Source organism: Galleria mellonella, unplaced genomic scaffold (assembly GCF_026898425.1).
Source record: "Galleria mellonella isolate WM207_F2 unplaced genomic scaffold, CSIRO_AGI_GalMel_v1 utg223, whole genome shotgun sequence".
Taxonomy (NCBI): domain Eukaryota; kingdom Metazoa; phylum Arthropoda; class Insecta; order Lepidoptera; family Pyralidae; genus Galleria; species Galleria mellonella.
This window is the reverse complement of record NW_026442042.1, coordinates 2,562,723-2,588,795: the sequence shown is the minus strand read 5'-3', so window position 1 is coordinate 2,588,795 and position 26,073 is coordinate 2,562,723. Positions and strand designations below refer to the sequence as shown.

Here is a 26,073-nt window from a genome sequence, read left to right as displayed (position 1 = left end):
TATGGAAATCCCAAAATCAAATCTCAATCAAATGAAAGTTTCTTTTTTTAAATTCACATCATTGGACAAATATCACTTACTTTATATTTTGGAAGCAACATAAAGCTATCATCCCGTACGCCAAATCAGAGAACTTCGTGATGTTTTTATTCCTTCTAGATCAAGAATTTACCACGAAAAAGATAAAACAGTTCAATATATAAGCTTATTACATTAATATCTAGTATCTTATCATGAAGCCTGATAAAAAGTTTATTAATTTAATACTAACAAATTTTATTACCTTCCTAATTTAAGAATTTGTATAAAAATAATAGTTTTAAGCCAAGAACATAGAAACAAATTAACAGATAATAAAACTTATTGTCTTTTGATTGCTAGACAATAAACAGGACTGAATAATTACAAAATACTAAAAGCTTTTGTATACTTATACAAAATTATTAGATTAAGATATATTACATATTGATAAATCAATTACAGTTTAAACAGAAGATAGATAGCAAATGAAACACAATTTTCGAGTTAGGTACATACGTAATTATTATTATTATAAATTTTCTCATTTTCTTCTTCAAGTTAGTAGTGACACTTGTTTCTATCCTGATATACTGTTTTCCTTGCTTCCCCTTGATTCATACATTCCTTTACGTACTTGTGTATAACCATAATGTATGTTTAAACAAGATTTACAGTGTCGGCTAAAATTACGAAGTTTTTGGTAGGCATTTCTTACACATTTCGGGTCGTGCTCGAAAAAATGTAAGATCGGAAGCTTTATGAAGGAACTTCGAAGTAAAAACTCCCGTTTGATCAATTTTCATTGAAAATCGTTGGCATCTTACAGAAGTAATTTATTGCAGGCCACACTCCAAGGAATTCAAGATTACACGCGTCGAATGGTTGTCCTTTTCTAACTTTTGTCTACTTTGTTGTAATTTTATCGAAGTATTTGTCATAAAGGCGTAATATAGCAACTCTTCATACGACGCTAAAAGTATTAAAGTAATTGTTGACAAGAATTATGTAAGGAATTCATAAAATATACGAGCGGCAGCCAAGTTATGAGAAGGTCTCAACATGATTAAATGCAATTTCTTTACAAAGTATGCTCGGGCGTTCTATGTGGAACTTTTGCTTTCAATGAACTGTTTTCTGGACTACTTTTACCTATGCATGACATATCGTATCTTTATATTATTGATACTTTACTCTAATAACCCAGTAATGTCTTTATGCTTATGATGCTGATCTACCACATTTACCTTCTTTAGCATAGTGTATTATATTTTCCCCCTTAGATAGAAAAGAGTAAGCAAAAAGCCAATATAACAATAGATACCCTGCATCATGCATTTAATCTCGTCTTCGAGTCTAAAATTACAGAAAATTAGGTCACAAGCACTTTTCACTCCTTCTATTTCCACAAAAACTACATTTGATGATGCCAGGTAAATTGCCCTGTTCTGTGTCAATAACTTTGATATAACTGTAACTATATATATCCTACGGCTAAGTCCTTGATCATGTTAAATAGCTTTTAACCTTCCTTAAGAAATGAATAAATGCAAAAGAATTTTTCCATTCCAACTGGTACTTCCAGAGTTCTAATAAACGTTAAAACAAACAAACTCTTCTAATTTATTATATTGATATATATAATATAAGAGTGCAAAGAAATTTTGGAGCTCATAAATTAATTTCTAGTTTCTTAATTTGACAAGCCAAATACTGTCACTAACACAGTACTAGACTATACTTTATAACCTATGCGTGAATCATATAATTTTAAAGTGTCATTGTTATTTAAAAAAGAATTAAGAAACCTCTAAAGCAACTAAACTGAACAGGTTATCGTTTAAAAAAATACAGTACTATAAGTTAACACTGCAATGAAGTAAATGTACTTATGGAAAGGAGTAATGGAACAGATGTAGCGGTGACTTATGGATGGTACGTAGCTCATAACTACCGTCCAGTAGTGTATAAAACCAGTAATTGCATAGTTATTCTTCACTCTTTACATCATTTATAAGCAGGGTTGCCAGACCCGATTTTTTTAACCAAATGCCAAATATTTTATTTTCAAATCGATATGATTTCCTTTACTTTTATTTAATCCAAACTTATACGAGTATCAATTTTCACTACGTTTTGTTATAAATCATGAAGCGCAAAAAAATAAATAAAAATAAAGAAAAAAAGCACCTGTGCTTCTGTATCTTTCTACCTTTAACTTTCTTATTCCATCTTCTGTTATGCTATATTCATTTAATTCTCCAAGCCCATTTCACTTTATTCTAAAAATTTCCACAAAAATTTCTGTTTATGAGGTTTTATTATTAGTATAAAATAATACATACCTAATTCTTTTTAAATATTTTTATTGAAATCTTGCCGAAGTCCATATCGCTAGTTATTTGATTAGAGTTATATTGTTTAATACCCCGTAGTGTGTAAAAAGCCCGTGTGGTCCCAGTATAGGAAGACCGGCCCTTCCTTTCCCGTGAATGTCGTAAGAAGCGGGCAAGAGATAACGAGGGATAGGCAACAGTGTCCGTCTCAAAATATCTCTATAGCCTAACTGCGGCTGCCAATCTAATCCTGTCAAGCGTAACAACAACTGGAAAAATCCCCCAAGAGCCTCCCCTTGTCCCCCTTATGTTCAGCAGTGGACGGTTAAAGGCTGATATGATGATAATTTTGTTTCATTCTGCTATTAGTATGTGTGTGACTACCGACACTCGAAGATTGACCACCACTATTACTACCCGAAGTTCCACAACCTTCTATATAAGCCATTAATCCCTGACTGCCATTTTGTTCACGCACGTTATACGACATGTATTTCACCTCTAAAAAAGGCGTCTTCAGGCAAGTTATTATACAAATTATATAATGTATCTAGTGTTAACAGTTCGACACCCGAACTACCAATTTTTTTATTAAATTTGAATGTTTAGATCATACACATATTCGGTAGCGGAATTAAACAAAATCATTCTAATTAAATAACCAGTTATATGAACTTGCCGAAATAGGATAACACCTAGTTCGGTAAAATATTCTAAATTTTTTACAATATACTAAAAGGAATTTATTAAAATGTATTAGATTTTACAAGTACTCGTACTTAGTTCATTATAATTACGTGTTAATAAAGTTCTTCATAAAAAATGTAATTGATAATGGCGCGAACGTTTATCGCATAAAGTCTACGTTTTCATTAAATCCACCCTAAATAGTTATAAGGAACTTTGTTATTTGGCTGTCAGTCAGCTTTTAAAAGCCCGACAACAAAGTTAAAACGAAGTAATTAAAAAAGAAAACACAAAATACTTACAAAGTCGGAAGCTCGGCTCTCTTCACTTAAATTACTTGCGATTACACCGACAAACCGTTTAATGAAACACGTTAAATCGCACGAAGCGAAGCGGGCCCGCCGGCTTGCGCTATGCTCCTACGTCTGCCATACTTGTCTAACTTCGCCACTTACTGTGGTAGGTGGTGGCTAGTTTTTCCTCAAATATCTTAGCCGTAAGGAGAGTTGAAACTACTTGTACAAAGTCCATTAAAGAGTATAAACTCACGCCACGGTGATTACAAACGCTGCCGATTTTGGCGACGGCTTTGGGGTCGATTAAAGCTTTTTAATTGAAATTACGGCGGGTAAACTTTGAACAAACATTTCTGAATGAAATAAGTCTCTTCAAGTCGTAAAGGTGTCCAAATAGCGCTGTAAATCATCGAAAATTTTGAAATAACCGTAATAATTTATATTCTATATATACTAGTATATTGGCTATGTGCCTATAATTTAGAGTCATACTTAAAGTTATTAACCAAGTAATTATAGATAAACAGTGGAATCGATTTTAGTTTACACTGACTATATAATTGGTCTTATAGACTGATATCGGTATTAATCTTGCGACTTAAATTTTTATTGTTAGTTAATATTATGAGTACATAACTTTATAGTTATACAGAAATAACGAAATGTTTTTATTCAAGTAAACTTTAATTTAAGCAGTTTTAAATAGTCATTTTTTATGATTATACTGCGCCATGGGAACACAATTTCAAACAATAAGAATGGACAAGAAACTCAGCTGTTGCTTTTTCAAAAAGTTTAATTATAATGATTATGAATTTGAATACAAAATACTAATCATCATCATGTCATAATATTTGAGATATAAGCATATAATTAGACCAAATTACTGTATCGTGTAGGTTCTTTTTATAAATGACATAGATAAGAAATAAGCATGAGTTATACACGAAGTTCCTTATAGGATAAACAGAGAGACCTAAATGCTAAAAACCTTTCTATCTTTATGTAATAATCTTCATTTATCTACTATCCCTGATATAGTCCTACCTTAGTAAGCCTTGATGACCCTTTTTTTAAACCCTAGAGACTTTATTTACTTCAATAAAAAATTATATGTTTCGGTATTAAGATAGAAAAAGGCTTTACTGTTTTCTCAATAATAAAAAAAATATAAAACTGAAATTAATTAACGCTTACATATAAGGAAACATGATTGTTGGTGATCCTATAATATAGTAAATATTCTAGGACAGACACCTAAAACATAAAAATAATTTAATATATCTAAAAATATCGAGAATGTTATTGTTAGCGGAGCATTTCGCGGAATTAAAAGCGAACTGGTATTATTTCAAAGTGTGCAAGTCAGCGCAGTCGCTTCATATAAATATGTAAGCGAAGGAAACGCTGACGTCTGCGTTCCGCTGAGTCTGCGGAAACCGCGTCAATTAACTTGGCCGCGATGACATATTAGCCTTTGTTCCGCGCTTGCTTCTCCGCACTACCCACTGGTATTCACTTGTAAGAAACTACTTACGTAAAAGATATTACTTTTAATACTTTCAGTACACTCAAAGGCAAAGTTTTATATTGCTACGGAAAAAAATATTGAACAAATTATAATTTTAATATCTCACCTGGTCAACGGCCAGGTGTGACACAATTAAATGCCGAGTCAATTCTAAATTAAATAGAGCCACTGTGAAAATACAAAGTTTACTAACTGTCAATGTCAAACAAAGAAGATGAAAAAAGTTTTTTCTTCCAATTCCATTTTCTTTCACGATTCCTCTTTCACAGTCTCTAAAAGTTTTCAAAATAAGAGGTTTTCGCGAGAGTCTCAATTATCGATAAAGACGATATTAAAAATTCGTTTGTTTTGTTCTTAGCTTGCGCCCGGAGAGTGGTGCCCCTTTTTTTCCATTGTTTGCGTAAGAAGGGAAAGCAGAAGCGGCGACAAACGATAATCAGAAATTTGAATTTCGCCCCCGCAAGTACTGACAAAATCATTCGATTTTGTGCGTCGTTTATCATCGCAATTAATTAGGCGAACAAAAAACTTATTATCTTCGTTTTAAAAGAATTTGTTTATGTCAGTGAACAGTTCGCACCAGTTAATGTACCTAAAAAACTTTGCCTTTTACATTTTTTTTAGCAATTAATTCATTGAGATGGCTTTACCGGGAGTTCCTCGGAATTACCGTCCTTTATCGGTCTTGTTTCTATACGTGCTAGGAAATTTAATGTACATAGATGCTGTTTGATGGTACCTATAGAGAAGTGATGAAGGAACATGGTCTAAATGTATTCGTGGGCATTATAGTGTAACATATACGAGGAAATGCTCCTGTTCCCTTAATGTATTCATGTAATTCGCATAGCCGGGATCCCCTTTGACCGGCCACGCAACACTGCACTGGCTGCCTGGATAGAGTAATATAACGTGATGTTTTAAAACCATCCATCACGTTTAATGTCTATATAAAAAGAAGGAGCTAGCGTGCTGACTCTCCGCCAGATTTTTTTGCAATTCGCGAATGTTCTAATTCCAAAATACATTTTGATAACATTTCATTCCAATATTTTTAAAAGATAAAGAACTTTTAATATGCAAATGTAGGTTGTGCATAACTGAATTTTGATATTAAAGTTTGCAATCATTTTAATAATACAGTGTAATACAATATTATTTCATGATACATTTTATACTTTGTATAAAAGTCGTCTACATGGCACCTCTGTCCCACTCATATTTTTATTGCCAAGTATTTATACCTGCAAAACTATGTTTAGATTTGAAATATCGATAAAATTACTGAATACATTGGTGTGTTACCTTAGTCGCATTAGCTAGGAATGTAATATGCGTCGCAATACATAGTAGTGAGACCTGTCCCAATCTGCTAGTGACGATTACAACCACTTATCATCTGGTCTTATAATTAATCTAACCATGCAAAATTTTTCTGTTGTCCAATAATGATATTCAAATAAATAAAAATTTTACTATTTATTGAATATTTTTCGTTGTTACTAATTTTATTCGGAGAGTGTTTATGTGATAATTTTAACAAAACTTAACTGTATTCTTATATTGAAATTTCATGATTGTTTCAATAATATAGTGTAATATTATTTTAGTTGTATTGTATTCTCGGTGTGGTTTACCCGAATTATGAATTGACTGCACTTAAACATTCAACAGCCCAAATACAAAGGCAAGTGGTTTCCAACTAGCCGTAGCGGGTTAAATAAAACCTCAAGCATCGGCTACTTGAATATAAAAACGGTAGGATGCGGACGAGCTAGCTCTGTGCTGCCTCCAATTTGCATTAAATGCGGCTTGCCCCCACTAGTGATAATTCACATATATATCAGAATTGCAAAAGTAACAGAACTTAATTCACGTTCTGTATAAAATTGTAGTCATATCCAACTCTACGTTTTACAATAAGCACCGCAGTGTAACACGAAATGTACGATCTAATAACTCTTTTCATATGACTTCAGGTCTTTTATTAAATACATACTCTTAATATGAGTAGAAAATAATATCTACTGATAGATTAAATCAATTTAGATTTAAATTTAGGTATTTTCACTGGATAGTACAAAATATTATTAAATAATAATATATTCCGCTAGTTTGTCCACGTGGATTAGCACTTTATTTATATCAACCGTCGATGTATCAAATTTTTATTCAAAATCGTTTAGCCCCTGAAGCACGTAAATGCAAACATCTTTGCAGATTTTTACATTCATATTATACTAGCTTTGGCCGGCAACTTCGTCCGCAAGGGGGGAAATGGATTGTTAGTAATGGAGACTGAGAATCCCATTGCTAGCAATATACCCAACCAGGTCGACCTCCTCGCGGTTCCCCCTGGAAACTATTATGGTTAATTCATGCTGACCTGTTTTCATTCTCATCTATTACCCTTCACTGATGCTCCGCCAGTGTATCCCGTTGGCGCAGGCGGGGTTGCCATACCATTTTTACCCATCAAAAAAAAAAACTTCGTCCACATGTTTGGATTATGTTTACTGACTGCGATAAGAATATATATCCTTCTTCATCCCATAAAGTAGGTGTGTACCAAATTTCATAGTTATTGGGCGTAAAGCGTTATTAGGTAATAAACAAACCAATAGGAGTGGACAATATTTTTTAATTATAATACTTATATATTGGCCTAATGAAGGATACATTAAATATTCATTGTCTAATGTATTACATGGAAATAAGAAATGAATACAAATATCCAATTAATATGGGCAATATCGAAATTGGTGATAATCGTTTTTCCACCATTAATGTCCAATGGAACCTAATATATAGATATCGGGGTGGTACTGTTATTGCTCACGCATACAAACAAACACACCTTTACATTTATAATTAGTTAATAAAAAAAATTAAGAGGATAGTTCGATTTAGACCTGCGTATGTACTTTGACGCATTTTGGGTCATTATCCTTCCCTTTACACCTTGTAGGTATAATATCTATTAATCACTTGAACCACAAGGGTATTACTAAAATACCACAGCAAATCCACTAAAACAAAGCCACGTTATTGACAAAGATGTATGCCTGATTTCGATGTTCTGATCTGATATACTAGAGCTTTAAGCAAATAAATCCCATTATGTTGCTGGATACGAAATTGATTTTTAACTTCTCCTTTTATGAATCCATTTCAATCATATAAAGCAAATGGGAATCAAGGAGGATTTCAAATGAAATTCTGTTTCATTGACTAACGAAAATCTGCTGTTTTAATCAAAATGGAAATAGCTTTGGTAAAGATTATTGCACAAGACAAAAAAAATAGATTTAAAACTTTATGCTTACACATAACAAGATTCTGTAGATTGTAATAACCAATTGTTTCTATTTTAGTACAATATTAAAATAATTGGATATTTATTATTGTATAAAGTGGCACTTAAAAGAAAACTTAAATACAATTTAAAAAAATAATAATTATATCACAAAAGTGGCAAACAGGCATTGAGCCCTCAGCCTGTCTAATAACAAACAGTTATTATAGTCAATAAAAACCTGTAGCACTAGGGTTGTCACGTGCATATTACCAAACCTAGCAAAACCCTAATACGCCCTTTTTGAAGAACCTCATATTGTATATTTTTTTATCTTTATTTATTTAGAGATATGCCCTTTAAGGTACATCAGTTTCATCGCACTTTAATCAATTTCAGAACATCGTTGGATTTATTCTAACAGTTAAAAAATACTCCCAGTATAATTATGTAATAGTAATGAAAGGAAAGTCGTGAAAATATGATATAAAGAAAATACAAAAATAACTTACGCCTAGATGTAGCCCTCAATGGGATAGACTTACACTAAAATCTAATTCTAACCATATCACATAACAACCTCGCATAGTGTGATGATAATAATGGTACAGCCGTCAAATGTCTACTGTTACAGATACAGTACATAGGGTTCTGTCAGTGGTTGTCGCGCTTGGCAGGTAGGTTGGCAACTACAGCTAGGCTTTGGTGACGTTTTAAGAGGGACGCTACTATAAGTAGTTGGTCATTAAATTCTCGTATTCGCCTTTTACAACAGCCACGGAAAAGGAAAAAGCGGCCTATTCTATGCTGGAATCACACTATCCATATATACACATATATTATATATTTTATTAATTAAAATAAATCTAATCAACTAACCCCATATTGTAGCATAAACCGTTACATTTTCATCATACCCCATAATAAACATTCAAATAAATTCAGGTATATAAACAGTTTATGTAGCATCACTCTTTATTACTATGTAAATGCGTATCTTCTACCGTGATAATTTAATAAACTTACTATTATAGACAAAAACGGAGAGGAAAAGGAAATAGACTAAATACGTTGTTATTCGATTCAATCACAGGCCCATCTAGGATACAGGCGGGCCGGGGATCACAGCCCGCATACTAAATTATTAGCCCTTAGTTATTTATGCATCGTGAGCTAACATCTTAATAGCAAGTGAGAGTTATGTCCAGCCTAAAATAATATTTTGTGTAAATGTTTGAAAATAAACAAGCGGTGTTCAAGCGGTGCGCTTTACAATCACAATATGTCGTAACTTTGCAACGTTGCGCCGTTTTGTGGCAATTTAATGTTGAAATGAGTTATTATAAGGGTTTCATTTGAAATTTACGAACAAATGTAATGAGATGAAATATTTGTATAGCTTACCTTTGGATGTGCTCTTCTTGGAAAGGCCACTTTGGGGTCAATCTGAAAAGAAAATTTGAAGCTTTATTATTTGTTTTTTAAACTTAACACAATAGTAGTTTTATCTATAATCGCTAGTCTATTTATTAGTATCTTTCTCTTTTAATAAGCTTTAAACTGATAATACTTGTATGTTACAACTTCAGACAGAAGAAAAAAGTCTTTTTCTTCTTTCTGAAGTTTACTCATTACGTTCATGAGAACAACATTATAGGATACATATAATGAATATAATTGATCACATTAACACATCATTAAGAAACGAAAATTCAAACTAAACATTCTAAACATTTTAATATTATTACAATTTGTTCATATTAATAAAAAAATATTACGCCATTTTACTTATTTTGGAAACTTTACTAGCCAAATCGCTCGCTAAATGTTAGGTTATATCATTATAAGTAGTAAAAAAAATATTTAGAGAAGTTCGTCCCAACTAATCATGGTCCGGCTCACTGTGGAACGAGGCACGATAAATTCGGAACGCCCGTGCGGTTGCACTGTCCAGTCCAAAATCCGGGACTGCAAAAAACCATCGGACTGAAAATCCTGCGCCGTGGTCCTGTCACTCGATTTCGCCTCTCGTCTTTTTCATGTAACCGAGCGCTATTTCATACGTGGCAGTGTATAAGCCCTCAGATTTTCTCCCGGCAGCGAGCGGTACTGTGTCTTTTTGTTCGTATTTTGGCGCGCCGTTGACCGCTATAAACGCAAAATATAAACCCAAAGAAGCTACCTTTGACATTTTTAGTGATAAAACATTTCATTTGCACTACAGTTGACAATTTTGTTAAAAAATATGGCCGTTTTTTAGCAAATAAAATATTTAGATGGTGCGCTTTTGTGTAAAATTTACAAATGTTTTCACTCAGTACTTGGAATTTTTTACACGACATAAATTTTATTACACTACTTTTATTTACAAAATTGTCGCACAAATAATTTGTAATATTCCTAATTTTTTTAACGTAGTCGGTTAAAAATTAAGAAATAATACAAAAAAATATTTAATTTATGTAAAAACTAAATAGGTACATTGAAATACTATTCTAACATTAAATATTATGCAAGAAGTTTTTATATAATAAAATATTTACATTTTGTATATGAAACAATATACGACACCCCAAAAAGCTTTTTTTGCTGTAATTAATAGATACAAATGAATAGGAATTTAACATATAAAAATAGGTTACTTTTGTCCCGGTCAATCAATATGGCCTGCTCCCGGTCATACCAAGGAAATAGCAGATACAGTTAGTACCATTCCTTATCGCTAATTATCCAGAATCAATTCAAAAATATGCTATGCAGATACATCACAATTATTAACCGAAAGTGTGACAGAATTATTTAAAAGATTTCACCCAAGAGGACTGCATTATTTCAATATCAGGAAAACGGCTTTACAACGTCATTCATACATTCTTAATTATTTAATTATCTTTTGAGTGCGCCACGGCATGCCGCGGCTGCAGAAAATCCTGTACAATTTGATTAAATTGGATTTTCCACGGAGAGAAAATTCATTTTTATGTCCGAGTAATGATGTTATAATTAGAGACTTTGATAACGAGCACTCATGTTGGCGTGTAAGTAAAAAGTGCACACAAAACTAGTGTAGGTATATAATAAAGTTGTTGGGACGTTTTTGGTCGGCTCACGCAAGCAATTTTGTAAACGTTGTAAAATGACCACGAAAGTATACAGAGCAAGCAGAAAAATCATAAAACCCCAGATGGTGGCGCTAAAGCGATTAAGCGGGTCGATGATAAATTTTAACGAGTTATTTTAATGGAGGCGATCGCAGTCAGTGGCTAGCCGGCAGCCTGCGTCGATAGAAAAATAAAACGAAACTCAAAAACTCTGTTTAAATACGTGACTCGGTGATTTTTTTTATTATAAAATGTTTCGTGAAGTTTTAATGGTAATGACTTTTACAAACAGTCTTTTAAAACTGGAAGATGGAATTTATTTAAATTATTATTTCAACTTGCGATATTAATAATTATAAAGACTTTGGTAGGGATTTTATACAGTTATATTATTTGAGGTTTTGTTATAAAATTTAAAAGGCTTTGAAATGTAGACAAATTAACAATTAGACTATTTACCTATATAGGTGTATATACACACGTATATATATAAAAACGATGCTGAGTAATTGACTGACCCATATTGCAATATATAATGCACAGCCGAAATCTTGAAACTTTGCAGATAAGTTTTTTATATACACCTTACCATCAGGCGGGCCACGTTCTTCTTTGCCAACTCAGTGGTATAATTAAAATAGAATAAGTGAACAATAAGAAAGAAGGTTTGAAAATTAATTTTCATATAATGACCATTTCCTTCATATGCTTGTTTTCATCTTCGTAGTATAAAAAGGAGGTAGTATTGTATGAACGTGGTATAAAACTTCCAACATCCGCGCGTATCTTCCTACTATTGTTGACATGCGTACAATTCCCATATCGACAATATTAGGAGGATTTATTAATACTCGAACAATAAATAAAATAATTTCGAAAGAGTTGTATAACTAGAATCATAGTTTTTATCTCGCCTATTTTAAACATGTTATTTTTTATATATTTTTATGGCAATCAACAAACAAAAGGACTACCTCTAGATACTTAAACTATTGTAACGAAGAAGGGGAGCAGGAGTAGATTGTCAGTAATGAGGACTAGAGACCTCATTGCTAGCATAAATCCTACTAAGTCGACCTCCACGCGGTCCCTCTTGGAAACCATCTTAGCTAAATCCCGATAAAGTTATCACGATGAGCTAACTGACCTTACTTCATCCTCACTTATCGTCCTTCACTGAAACCCTACCAGTATATACCGAAAACGGAGGCGGAAATATTTTCAAATATATATATAAAAATATATATATGATGACGAAATAAAAATAGTACAATGTGTCACCACTTATTTTCATCCTCAGAATTGCGATTAAGGGGATAAGTACAATATGCCAGTGCAAGAAAAGGGAAACTCGATAAAATAAAACCCTATACGAAGCCTTATCTTATGGGGAGAGACCCGTGTCTAGCAGTGAAACGTTAATGGGTAGTTATGGTATGGTATCTAAAGGTAATATGGTGTTTAGGTGCAATTTTCATTTGTTACATTGGAAAGATAAAAACGAAAGTATAATTACATTGCTAGTTTTTACCTATGTTTTCGTTCACATAACCGGAATAATATCCATTGACTATTTCTATTATATGCTACTCCATCCCAAATACTACTTGTATGCCAAATTTCATAAAGATTAATTAAGCCAATTAAGGTACGAGTACAAATGTCACACTGGCTTTTTCTACTTCTTTCACATAACCTTTTCCATCCATCCCACACGTCATATACGTGTATACCTAATTTCATACCGATTGGTTAAACTGTTTACCTAAACAATAATAGATAATATACTAACTTTTACATTTATAGTATTAGTAGTGAACTGAAGTGGTTAGTTAATTATACAGAATGGTTAAAAAATTCATTTCTTGTGTTAATTAATCAATACAAAAATTATGTGTATATATATATATATATATATTATATTATTATATGCATCACCTCTATATTTTAAAAAAAATAGAATTTCATCGTGCCTTCGATCAAACAGTTTATAATTACTCCTCTTCATCCAAATATTGCCTAGAAGAGATTGCATTTAGCAATAAGGTCGCCCAATGTTTTCTCATTGTGATTATTTCTTGTAATTGTTTATATTTATAATAAGTTTACTATTATAATCTTTTGGAGGAAACAATAAAGAGTATCTATCTATTAGTATGAAATAAATACTACTATATAATACTAGGTAAGCCCTCGACTTCATCCTCATACAAGAAAATAACTACAACGGAAACATATTGTTTGAACGAAATAACAAACAGCCTTCTTCCTAAGAATTACTACGTATATTCAAAATTTCAAAACAATTAGCTGATCTGTTAATTTGTTGAAAAATAACTAACACTCACTCTCACTTAGATAAGAAACAAACAAATTGTCTTTTACATTTATACTTTTAGTAAGAAACTAGAGATTGCTTCTACGACTCACTGACATAACACATTGTGAGTTTATAACCTGAAAGCCCCAAATAATACTCCTGCGCAAAAATGACAGCGAAACATCGATAGGAATGTGACATTTTGATATGGAGCCATTTGCGTGATTACAATCGACGCAGCGGCGCACCCTCCTTAGCCGCGTTCGACCTCCCCCTTCCTACAACTTCCCTTACGATAAAGATTGACATCGCTGCTTTTAAATTTCAAATTATCCTAAGTCAAAGAACAAGATACATTCCAAAGTGCACCTCATTGTAACCAAAATAAGAACTAAATTCTTTTAAACACTTTACAAATTTTGGCGTGTCATCGCAAGAAAAGATTGTAGGCGAAAGCACATTAGTGGGATATCACTACTGGTTGGAAAGAGCATGTTCGCTTTATGTACTCGGAGCGATGGCATCGACGTAAAGTCGATCACGTTAAATTTTATATTAAGCAAACAGTGAATATCGATGTGTCGTGCGGTTTCATGAGACACGCTCTGACGTGGTACGAAATAAACGATTTAATTTCAATTACATTTCATGTAACTCACAAATTCGCGATATATATGAAAATGAACATTGATATGCTGTAATCCCTAATCATAGCTATTCATTGACTATTACCTTTGTGGAGAACGTAATACTAAACATGGCTGCATTTCGCAGAGCGTATTCAAATCCAAAATTTGGTTTGAAAACTTTTTTCCATCAACGGGGAGTTATTTGAAAATTTAAATTGAGAACACAAAGTTTTTGACCAGATTCAAACTCACAACCTCTGAAGTCTATAAGCTATTATGTTTATTATAAGATTCTTATCTTTGTACGAATAAAAATAAAGTTTATTTTACGTCAGTTACTCTTAAATGTTTAGACTTAAAGTGAACTAAAGATAATTTCATTTAAATCCACTCTAGAGTTACAGTTTATAGTACCTATTTAATATGTCTGTTGCGCTTCTATCCCTGTTGGCATTTAAACATTACATTTATTTTAATTTGGTTTATTTTAATTTACAGGAATAAATATTTTAGTTATTATTATAAATTATTGTGATATTATAAAAATCGTTTTATTTCATTTTTATTTTTAACATTATTATGACTATTACATAATAGAGTATTAATTTTATAACTAATATATTTTGATAAATGCTACTATTACCTTAAATTCTAGATAATATCTGTTATTTTATTACACAATTCTCTCCTATTTTACTTAATGTCTAATATTTGATATTTTTTGTACCAAATTATATTAAACTTATTTAATCAAACTCATTTAAAGAGTAAAGTGCTATTAAACCACCGATAACTAACAAACACACGCGCCAGTTGAATCGAGGACAAGAAAGTTTAATGATGTGCACTCAGTGCAAGCGGTAACTGAATTTATTTACGTAGACGACACGTAAGTGTCGCCGGGGCGATGTTAAGTGGGGACCGCATCATTTGCTGTTCAGTCAGCAAGCAACGCGCACTCTAACTCCTCGTAATTGGAACGAATTTGGCTGCAGGTGCAATACTCGAGTTGGCTCAAGATTAGGGGCGAGCTATTGCAAGCATATTCCGGGCTGTTCCCCTTGAAATATTTGATGTGCAATACGCGACTTGCGGCGCGGCGTCCGCTACGCTCGCGCCATCACCCACGTGCGCTCCGACCAACTTGAATTAAATTAAGAACAATATTTACCCTCGTACCAGGATAAATGATATTGCGCACTTACGCTAGACTTAATGTTAAGCGACAACTTATGTGCCCACATTCTTAGCGCAAGCTATTGCACGACGCCGGCAACAGCTATAGAAATGCTCATCGAACGGAAAGAGAGGTGGATAGTGTGACACCTTTACGAGGTAGACTAACGAGACAAAATAATTGCGTCATTGTTACGTGTCACACTTTTAATTGGTACAGCTTTTATTGCATAGAAAAAAATTGTAACAAGTTGCGATACGATCGGAAAACACTTGACATAGATTGTTTATAAAATACAGTTTTGCTTTAATACACGGCGAGACAAGGTATAATGAAACCCCGCTTGGGAGGAGGCTCGACAAACGTCATTACTGGGGCACGCATAAATATGCAAGGCAGGTAACGCACATTTTCATGCGACGTCGCAAGAATTTTATCGCTCGTTTAATTCTGTGAGAAAAAAATGGGTTTCTTTTCGGTGTAACATGAGATAGGCGGCCGCGTGGGAACCGACACACTGCCCTCTGAGCCTATCCGAGTTTCGCACCTAAGTGCAACCGAAATATATTTTATCCACTTTGTCAGATATTACTTTCTCTTAAATACTGACGTCGAGAGCGTAAACGATAGAAGAGAAGATACGTAATTTTATCCATCAGTAGAACCTTATTCGTTAGGCGCTAATGTGGGTGCTTTGTGTAGTTAGAGGCACGCCTATTAACGTGTGTTTTATTCATTGCCCTTTTCCTTCACTGAATGTTACGCGTCCGCTACAATTGCCTGGGACCTTAACGACATAGTTCTATTTTCTTAATACCCCTGTTAATTTCGTTTACATTTGTTTAAGAGTTTTGTTTGTTATTTACTTTTTATCTCTAAGTAGCAGTCGTCGGTTTTGGTTATTCATCGTTTTGTGATGTTATATAAAATGAGCAATAAAATACATTGTATCGTTATGACAAATTGAGGGATTGCGAGTCCTGGTAAGAATGGTGTGACAATGATAGTGCCGAGTAAGCGAAAAGTAACAAAGTAGTTTCTTAAGAATATACACTGTGAATATTTGAATTAATGCTTTTGATTCATACGGAGAAAAATATGAGTACTTATATGTATAGTTCTTTCTTTTCATTCAACGAGATCCCAATAATTTAATACGCGTATACTTTGTACCTTCTAGTATTATATAGATGATATAAACATTAACAAAAATTCCAACTGGGATTTGATCTCGGGATTTCTGGAGCATAATCAAGTAGCCGCGAATTAAGATTTCACCTCACGAGGCGAGGTCAAAAATAACAAAAATCTCAACTCTAATCATTATCAAATATTTACCAGTCCAGCCAGTCGTCTACAGACAATTGACAGGAAAGATTAGGTAAGGTGTAAAGTTTAAGCTTATCTAACAATTCATGGCAGCACAAAAGCGTCGGCGGCATTAGCACAATGTGGCCGGTGGTCTCTTGAGACAAAGATTACGCACTGTTCGCCCCCATCGTCCGAACGCGCTCGCCTAAAACACTGATAACAATAGCCTGCTAACCGCTGGATGAGGCCGTTCATTATCCAGTGCAGGCGTTGGTAACGCGATTGTGTTGGTTTAGAACTTGCGGGGGTTTGGGTACCTGAGCTACTTTTAGAGTATGTCGTGATAATGGAATATTAAAATTGTTTTATTAATTTTTTTACTTGACGGTTAGGTGTCGCTCGTAGTTAGGCTAGGTAGAGAATGAATGTAGTAAATTTTATTTTATCGTCTTATCCATATATTTGTTAAGTATAATATATATAGTTAAGTAATTCAGTATAGGAATTGAAAACGCGATTTTCTTGGTTTAGAACTTGCAGGAGATTGGGTATCTGTTACTTTTAAGGCAAGTCATGATAATGAAATATTAAACTTTTTCTTCACAGTTTTTAACGAGCATGCATGTAGTCAATTTATTCATATAGTATAAAATAGAATTGGTCAGATGATAAAATACCATAAAATAATCTATAGACAGATGCAGACAAAAGACTCATCACGGCCTTGACAGAACATTTCTCAGTAAATTTCACAAGTCAGGTTCATCTAGAAGCCAAAGTTGTGGTGCCTGCGGCTAGGAAATTGGAATCAATAGAACATTTGATATGCAACTGTAATTTAGTGTATGAATATCTAAAAGACGTTTTGTCCGAAATTAGTACATAATATCTCTGAAACCACTGCCAATTTATAGACAATATAAAAATAAATAAAGAAATATATAAAATAAAAAAGTAGATCAACACAAAGATTAAAAGCTAGACTTTGAAATATACTAAAATAACATAACATTAATGTCTTATCAGTATAATTTAGAATCTAGAAATAAGAATTCATAAATGGAAACATGTCATGAATTTATGATTAAGGTATTTCTTATATCTACTATCGACGGTTTTATCAAATTGTAATCATGTTTACTGTTATCATAAATAAATCCAAACATAATGAAACAAAATTCAATTATGTAATTAAAAGCATAATTAATAGCTGAGGATTAGCAGTATTACGCTGTTGGTCTAGATTAATATCATATTATTATTATCACAATGAAAACAGGATTTACTTTTCACTATAATATCGTTCATGAATATGTAAAATATTTTAAATTCATATAAATTATTAACTTCGATTTCATTAACGGTATGTTTACACACTTTATTAAAGTTAACTATTGTAAATAGTTAAATCTAACCCAACTGGAAATGTTAAAATCAAAATTTTTTACTACTATTTCGGGAGAACGAATCTGTCAAAAATTCTGTGAAATTACTTCAAACTATCCTTTCTGGCATTTTAGATTTAAATACACGCTGAAACATAATCCGCTGATGAAATAAAATATGTCTATGATATTGTTTGTGCCTATAGGTGACGGTTACTGTTTTCCATCTGGTAGACCGTCGATTGTTTGCATGTAGAACTGCGTGTACACAGTATATTCACTGTACATATTAATGTCTTATTTTAAATTATCCAATATCACATAACGATATATTTGCCAGAATATGATTAAACGTCGTGTCAATACCCAATGCCCAACGAACTAGTGGTGTAGTAACGCACTCAATAGTTAGTTACCCTTCAACCGGTCATCTCCCTACAGAATAGGTTATCCAATATTCAATGTACACGAGGATGGACATTTTCAACTGACGTTATTCAATATCGATCCCGTTGATTACTCAAAGGCGCATCCAGCAAATAGGAAGCATCTTTGTCCAGCTGCAGACATCCGGCGCAGATATTTGTAGTCAAAACAGACTTAGGTCGCTGTGTGCACTCTGCGCATGTCACTCTACTTGTGTATTATTTATTAACTCCAACAAGCTTCCGATGTTACTTTATTCCATTGTGGAAATGTAGCTACTGTGTATGTCCGAGTTTTCGGACTGACAGCGCTGGGAGAAACTTTGCGTGCATAGAATGAATGCCTGTCAGCCAATGTAACCGAATGTAAACATGGTGAACTATTTTACGTTCCTTGACGGTTGTTGTTCGGTCCACGGGTAAGCAATTTTAAAGAAAAATTCATTTACAAATTTATACCGTGGAGTAAAAGTTACAGTATGTTATTTATTTTTAATACAAACTGTTTAGCATAAACTTGGAATTAGTACATTGAGATAAAACTTTATAATAGAAAATACCTAAACATGAAATTCAACCGACACACAGACCATAAGTATTTGTATGAGCATACTTTTCATTGGAGTTAGATGAAATTTCCATATTGTAATATATCATTATGCAGATACATATTGTTCGATAGCTCAAAATATGTCAATAACATAATTAAGTCAATAAACCAATACAATACTTAAGGTAATAAAGAAAATATATGATCTGATATTATATTGTTGGCCTTGTAATAACAATTTGTTTCAAATGAAAATTAAAAAGTATTCGAGTTAAATTTAAATAAATAACGTTTGGAATTCAGTTAGATTTAGATATTTAGGGTTATGTCCCCAGTTCTCGCCATCTGGTTTCATACCACAGACTAAACAATTACTGCCATTATTATTAAATTATTAATACTCTTTTTTTAATTCAAATTATATTTTCAATGTAAAACAATGTAATTTACACAATGTATAAACATTTTAATACAAATGTAAATACGTACATGAGCATAAAATCAGTCATAGACAAACGTCATCTGCGTTGGCAAAGCACGCAATTTATTCTGACCGGGTGCTAGTAAAGGACCCTATATTAAGCATTCTTGTTCCCAATGTTTTCAGGTGGGTCGTATGAACTCCACTTCAACTTATTATTTCGGGGCGGTGCTGCCGGCGTTGTTTTTCTACCTTCCTCTAAACTTATGCAATACTTAATCCTTTTATTAAATTCCTTTACCACTTCGGTCTAAAAACTTTTGGAATTAATTCTTTTTTTTTCTTTTTATAAAGAATTAAAAATTAACTTTAAAATAAAGATTAAGTTATATCGTGAAATATTGAATAATGCTCCCTACATAACAGCAATTCGATTCAAATAAAAAAAAAATAGAATAAAGTTTCACTGACCCTTATTTTTAAATACGTATTTATTAACTATACTCACAACTTCGTCTTCATGTGTTCTCTATACTAATAATGTATATGCCTAATTTCATTATGATTGATTCAGAATTGCCCATAAGAAAAAAAATATGAACAGGCATTAAGAAGTAGTAATATTTGTAATGTTTATAACATGTCATAATATTAAAATAACACCTATAAAAATGTTCCGGTGAATATATAAAAATGTCAAAAAATTACAATAAGTTTTTATATACCTACCTAAAAAATAGCTCGGAATTTATAGAGACGCACATTTCAAATAGAGTTTACTCCATTCAGCCTCACATTTCTCATGCATTTGATATTATCATAATATCGCTGTCCAATTATTGTCGAATACTGGCATCTATTTGACAGTACGGCTTAATTAACAGCTCTAATAAATTAGCCCTAAAGCCTATGGAGAGAATTAAATTACTAACATGAACAATGTAAAATTCACTAATGCAACTATAAAATGCATTAGTATTGACTTCAACTGAGAATAGTAAACACAGTTGAAAAAGAACAAATTTACTGATTAAGTACTACAAAAATATAGCCCAGTCGAATCTATTAACGATCAGATATTTTGTAGACATATTAGATTTAAAGTATGCTTCGGAAAAAGCAGCTTTTTGATACACTGATATAAGGGCAATTTTAACCATCAGAAAACGAATATGAGATTAACAATACCACTAAGAGAATACGAGACCCTTATGGTATAAAAAAAACAAGATATTACTTCGATACAATCGAGAGATAAATTTGATGCATATACCAAAATCTCATTCGACGGACAGATGAATCGAAGTTGCTACACTGCAGCGTGCTACGCTATGTACGATTTTACATGGCATATATAAATAAGTATACGATTTGCAAAGTTATTTTTCAATCTGGAATACTTTCAGAATAGGAAAGTTATTTTATTTTACATCGAGTTCTAATTTTTTATGTAATAAAAATTATACACTAAACAATTTTATTAATCCCAAACACGATTAGATAATGGGACACAGCAGTTATTCGGAACATAAATAAATAATTGAACACTTCAATTTATCTAAATTATCTCATTTCGAAAATAATACAATGATATGAAATTTTAATGATGTAGGCTCCAACGCAGTTTTATAATATCCTTAGTATTTTTTATCTCTCGATAAAAGCTGGTCCCTCGTTCTGTACATCATTAATGAACTCGTTATAACGCTAATTGTTGCCACAATCGTACCGAGGCGTGACATTAAAACGACATCAAAAATGTATGTACACTATTTAAAGATTCCCATTCCCGGTACTCGTGTGTAGGCGATTTACGAAAGCGACTGGCCCCGTGCCCATTAAAGCAGATTACGGGCGAAAAAAAATCAACAAACTCTTGGCGTTATGAGTTAATTTTGGAAGAATAACGCGGCCGTCGGTTAGTGTTTGCCTTTATTTGGTGTTCCGGCCGGTTGTTTAAACGGGTAATCCGGGGCAAAAACGGGTTGAGTCCGTTATGTGGTGGTGGCCACTCGCACCACCCAAATGTTCTCGCTCCGTTGTCGGGCGTAATCACCGGACGATAAAAATCACTTAGCGCTCAGAGTAACCGCACTAGACGTTACTTTCACCACTAACTACGGGTATTACATAACAAGTGGGTTTACATCCAACATTTAATAACTGAGGAATTCACTTACACTTAAACTACCCTTCCTTCTGACGTGTGTGACTAAGCAATTAGTATTCTTTTTTCTAATTTCTAAAATTCTAGCTATTTCACGTTCATTCACCTGCCTGAAATGTAACTGATGTCTCTATAATAATTTAGTTGATTAATTCAAATAATAATTACGATATCCAGACTATAATTCAAATATTTTCATAGAATGAAATAGAACAAAATATATTCATGAATTTAAAAACCGGAACGTAGTTTATGGTGTGAATAAAATAATAAAAACAACGCGAGTACCGCAAACGTGTTTACAAGTTATGCAATAATTCAAATAACCGTTTAAAGCCAATGCACGGCAACACATTCCATTGGCTGCATTATAAAATATTTTATTTGCAACAAAAACTATAGAATTTGTGGACTTTGGATACGTTTCACGTGAAAATACAAATTAATCGAATTGAATGGTGTTTTATGCAAATCCTGCGGTGTGAGTTTGGAGTCAATTGTTCAGATATTTTTTATAGTATTTTAAATTAATTTCGTATATATGTATATTTAACGTGCTATGAAGATGGCTTTGCTCGGAGTTTCTTTGTATGATAGAATCCGAAATATGGAAATCCGCAAAATAACCAAAGTGGCCCACATAGCCCAAAGGATAAGCATGCTGAAGTGTGTACATATTAATCCTCGAGAATGGCAATGTACAAAGGGTTTCATGGGCGACAGAATATAGTCTGTTATAGTAATGTTTATGTCTATAGGCGACGGTTACCACTTTCTATCAGGTGAGCCGTCAGCTTATTTGCTATTCTAAATCACATAAAAAATATTTTAATTAAAATAAATTAAATTTTAAATACATTTTGAGGTTTTGTTCCAGTACTTCGCTCCTTTATCGAAGAATATGTAAATAAAAAATAGATCTCTATCATAATGAAAACAATATAACAAACTATTTATTGCACACCATATTGAATATTAATACAGAATGTGTACAAGTGTGTGTGAATTACAGAAGGCAGCCTCATCGCTAAGTTGCTTCCTTACATAGAATCTGAAATCATCAAAATCGGTTCCTAATTTTCTATCATATCACGTAATATAATAACAGAGAACTACAGTCTAAATAATAAGAAGCCGCTCAAAAAATATTATGTACAAAACCGGCGGAGTACAAAAAGGTCTTATTGTTAGATTTCACTGCCATTAAATTCAGTAAGTTTCGCGTTGTCTCGTTAAGGCTCACTAGATGAAATTTAAGAGTCGCAGCCTCCACAGATCCGGCCACGACAAAAGGCTGCCCAGGGGACCTGCGTATTGTAGCAAAAGGAATTTTTAATTGGCCTCGAAATAAGGGTCTATACAACTTCGGGGGAAAACGGCTTTTTTCACGACAAGCAATTCGTTACGGACTTCGTCCTTATCTATTTAGAGAATTTTGAAAGATGTATTATATTGTATTAAATGTAAGGATAATATTTGACATGTATTCGTACAATTTCGTATTATTTCTATTCTATTCAAGGTTGTATTTGACAAATAGGGAACCATTCTTATAATATACTTGTTGTACCCCGCAGCTATGTTCGCATGATTCAGTATATAAAATATTGTACAGAACTTAGTGTACAATATATAATATGTTCTAAGCTAAGATATAATCTGTCCGTTTACCAAATTTTATTCAACTCAAAACATTCTTATAAACATTTCTACGTTATATATTTTACTCAACAAAGAATTATGTAAGAGTAACATACCTAGGACAGTATTGTGAAAAATTAAAATTCCGTATCAAACCTTATTATTTCTATAATAAAAGATTTGATAAGTAAATATAATATAAATATTACTTCTTTTTAAAACCGAAGCCGTAAAATTTGTGTGTTACTTAGTTTTTTAGTAACTTTCTGTTATTGTAAAAGTCATTAAAAAATAAATATAATACATGAGACCCTGATAGGTTTACTCCTGCCATATTATTCAAATTTGCTTGGCCAAACGTCGATAGAATATTACGCCAACAGAACGATAACACTGGCAAATGCCTTAGACTACTCCATCTGGAATTACTGTCGTGAGCATATTGTTTGTGGTTTTTGTAATGAAGCAAGGAATGGTAGGCTACTTCATTCGCTTGTTTTATTCAGAATTATTTATTACCGTCGACTTAGTCCGCGGGGCCGGTTATATGTTAATTTACCAAAATAAATTGTAGCCTATATTCTTTGCCATCTCAAATAATACGTGTATACCTAATTTAATGTCAATTAATCGAGCTGTTAAATCTCTTAGAGGTAACAAATAAAGAAACAATACTCTCAAATTTATAATATGAATTACTAGCTTCACTGCATCAATATGTATATAAAGTAATAATAATCTAAGTTAGGATATAACATACATATATACCGTATATATTTAAAATCCGTTCAGTAGTTTTTGCGTAAAAGAATAACAAATACACATTCATCCACCCATCGTTACAAACTTTCAATAGGACACTAACGGTTTCTGACACGCATTTTAACAATACATTTATATAAAAATCAGAACAATAGGTACTCGTATATATTTATAGATTTAGTTATACACAAATCATAATACGAATATTCTAGTTAATATAACTGGGTTTGATACCGTAAAACTGTTAAAAAGTTTCCTTAAAACTTATTTTCAACCTTATAGGAGTGGGTCGCTAGTAAAACTGAAAACTTTTTTCTTGTAGCGACTGCCGCATTGGGATTGTAGATTGTTATATTTTTATTTTTGTATCTACTTTGTTTTCATATGTAGTAAGTATACTTGTACAAGTTAGTTGTCTTGACAATAGGACACAATTGCAAAGAAGAAAGTTACTATATTACTTACTAACTTTTATCCGTGACTTCATCTGCTTGCCCGGGATATGTTGATTGATCGGCATAAATGCTAGTCTATGTCTTTCTTTATCTCATATGATACATCTATACTAAATTAAAATAAATTAAATATTGATCGGTTAAGTCGTTAAGGTGCTGAGAACTAATAAATAAACAACTTACTTTCAGAATTATAACATTATTAAGAATTTTTAGTTTGTTTAAATATTACTTATATAATAGTATTATAAATAGTATTGTTTATTATAAATATAATTTTAATATAAATATATATTAAAAGTATTAATTGTAAAGTACGTGATTCAGTGAGAGAATAAATTAATCGATTAACAAAGCGTGTGACGTTTGATCGGGAAGCAGAATGAGAGCACTATTTCCAACGTCAAATCATAGAGGTTAGGAATAGTGCTTTCTGTTTAGTAACATGTACATTTATGCTTTATACTGTATCTACTAGTATAAGAAAATTATAATATGATCTGTTTAGTTCATTTTGCATTTCTCTTTGACTTCATATTTATCTAAGATTTTATATAACAACAATAAATTAATAACAATGTCAGCAATAGCGAACTGATCTCTAAAAGAGATTTCTTCCAGTCAACACATTGGCATAGGAAGTAGTTTATTCGTCTTATCTATCCCAGGATATTTTGTTTTTGTTTGAGTGGAATGATGATTAATTATAATATTATACAAGTATTGAATTTCGATTAAAATCATTGAAAAAGAACATTAAACTACGCCTACATGTTAAAAGAAACCCACATTAACACGTGTGTTTCTAACATATGTATACGAGTATTAGTAACACACGGTAACGCGTGCGGAACATCCCTGGTGTTACAGACGTCCATAGGCTATGGTAACTTCGTTTACTATCAATCAGGCCGTATAATTTGTTTGTCATCAAAGTAGTATAAAGAAAATGTTTTTTGTAATCCTGAATGTATGAAGCCAGTAGGTACCAAGTGTTTGAGTCGGACAAAAATACAAAGTGACCGTATTTCATTACAAAATATCGGTACATAAAATGTACATATCTATTTGTAATTTATAGTATTTAATAACAACGAAACCTCAACCGACATTCGCAAATAAACATTACAAAATTTCGTTAATACGAAAGGACGGTTGGCAATTGTGTCCGTACATCCGCAATGGCCGAGCAGTTACAGAGTGCATCATATTTTTGAACAACACCAATATAAAACCGCATAAAATATTGGACATTTCCCGCGGAAGTGAAAATTTTAATTTTTCCAAAAATCCCGCCGCTATATTTTAAGAGTCGACGTGATTTATTAATGCAGGATCGTAAATGCCATTTATACGAAATGTGAAGAGACATTTTATATCCATTGTAGATATAACATACCGGAGGACATTTTGATCGTCAAATTATTAAATATATATATGTGTCGCTGTAACCTGCGACTGTGATGATAATGCAGTACAAGTGTGAATCAGTAAGTATGTATGGTATCCTATGCGCTAAGTTAGTATGAAAACTTTCCCGTGTATCAAACATTCAAATCTGTGCAA

General features: G+C 32.5%; 1 protein-coding gene across 6 annotated transcripts in view; it reads right to left on the bottom strand.

Annotated features, from left to right (window-relative positions):
- LOC113517205 (RNA-binding protein Musashi homolog Rbp6) overlaps positions 1-26,073 on the bottom strand; it is a 659,940-nt gene that overhangs the window by 342,925 nt on the left and 290,942 nt on the right. For all 6 annotated transcript variants that reach the window (XM_052894657.1, XM_052894659.1, XM_052894660.1 and 3 more), the window contains one exon: positions 9,568-9,609. In XM_052894657.1, the coding sequence (XP_052750617.1) occupies positions 9,568-9,609 (42 nt within the window). The remainder of the gene's footprint in view (positions 1-9,567; positions 9,610-26,073) is intronic.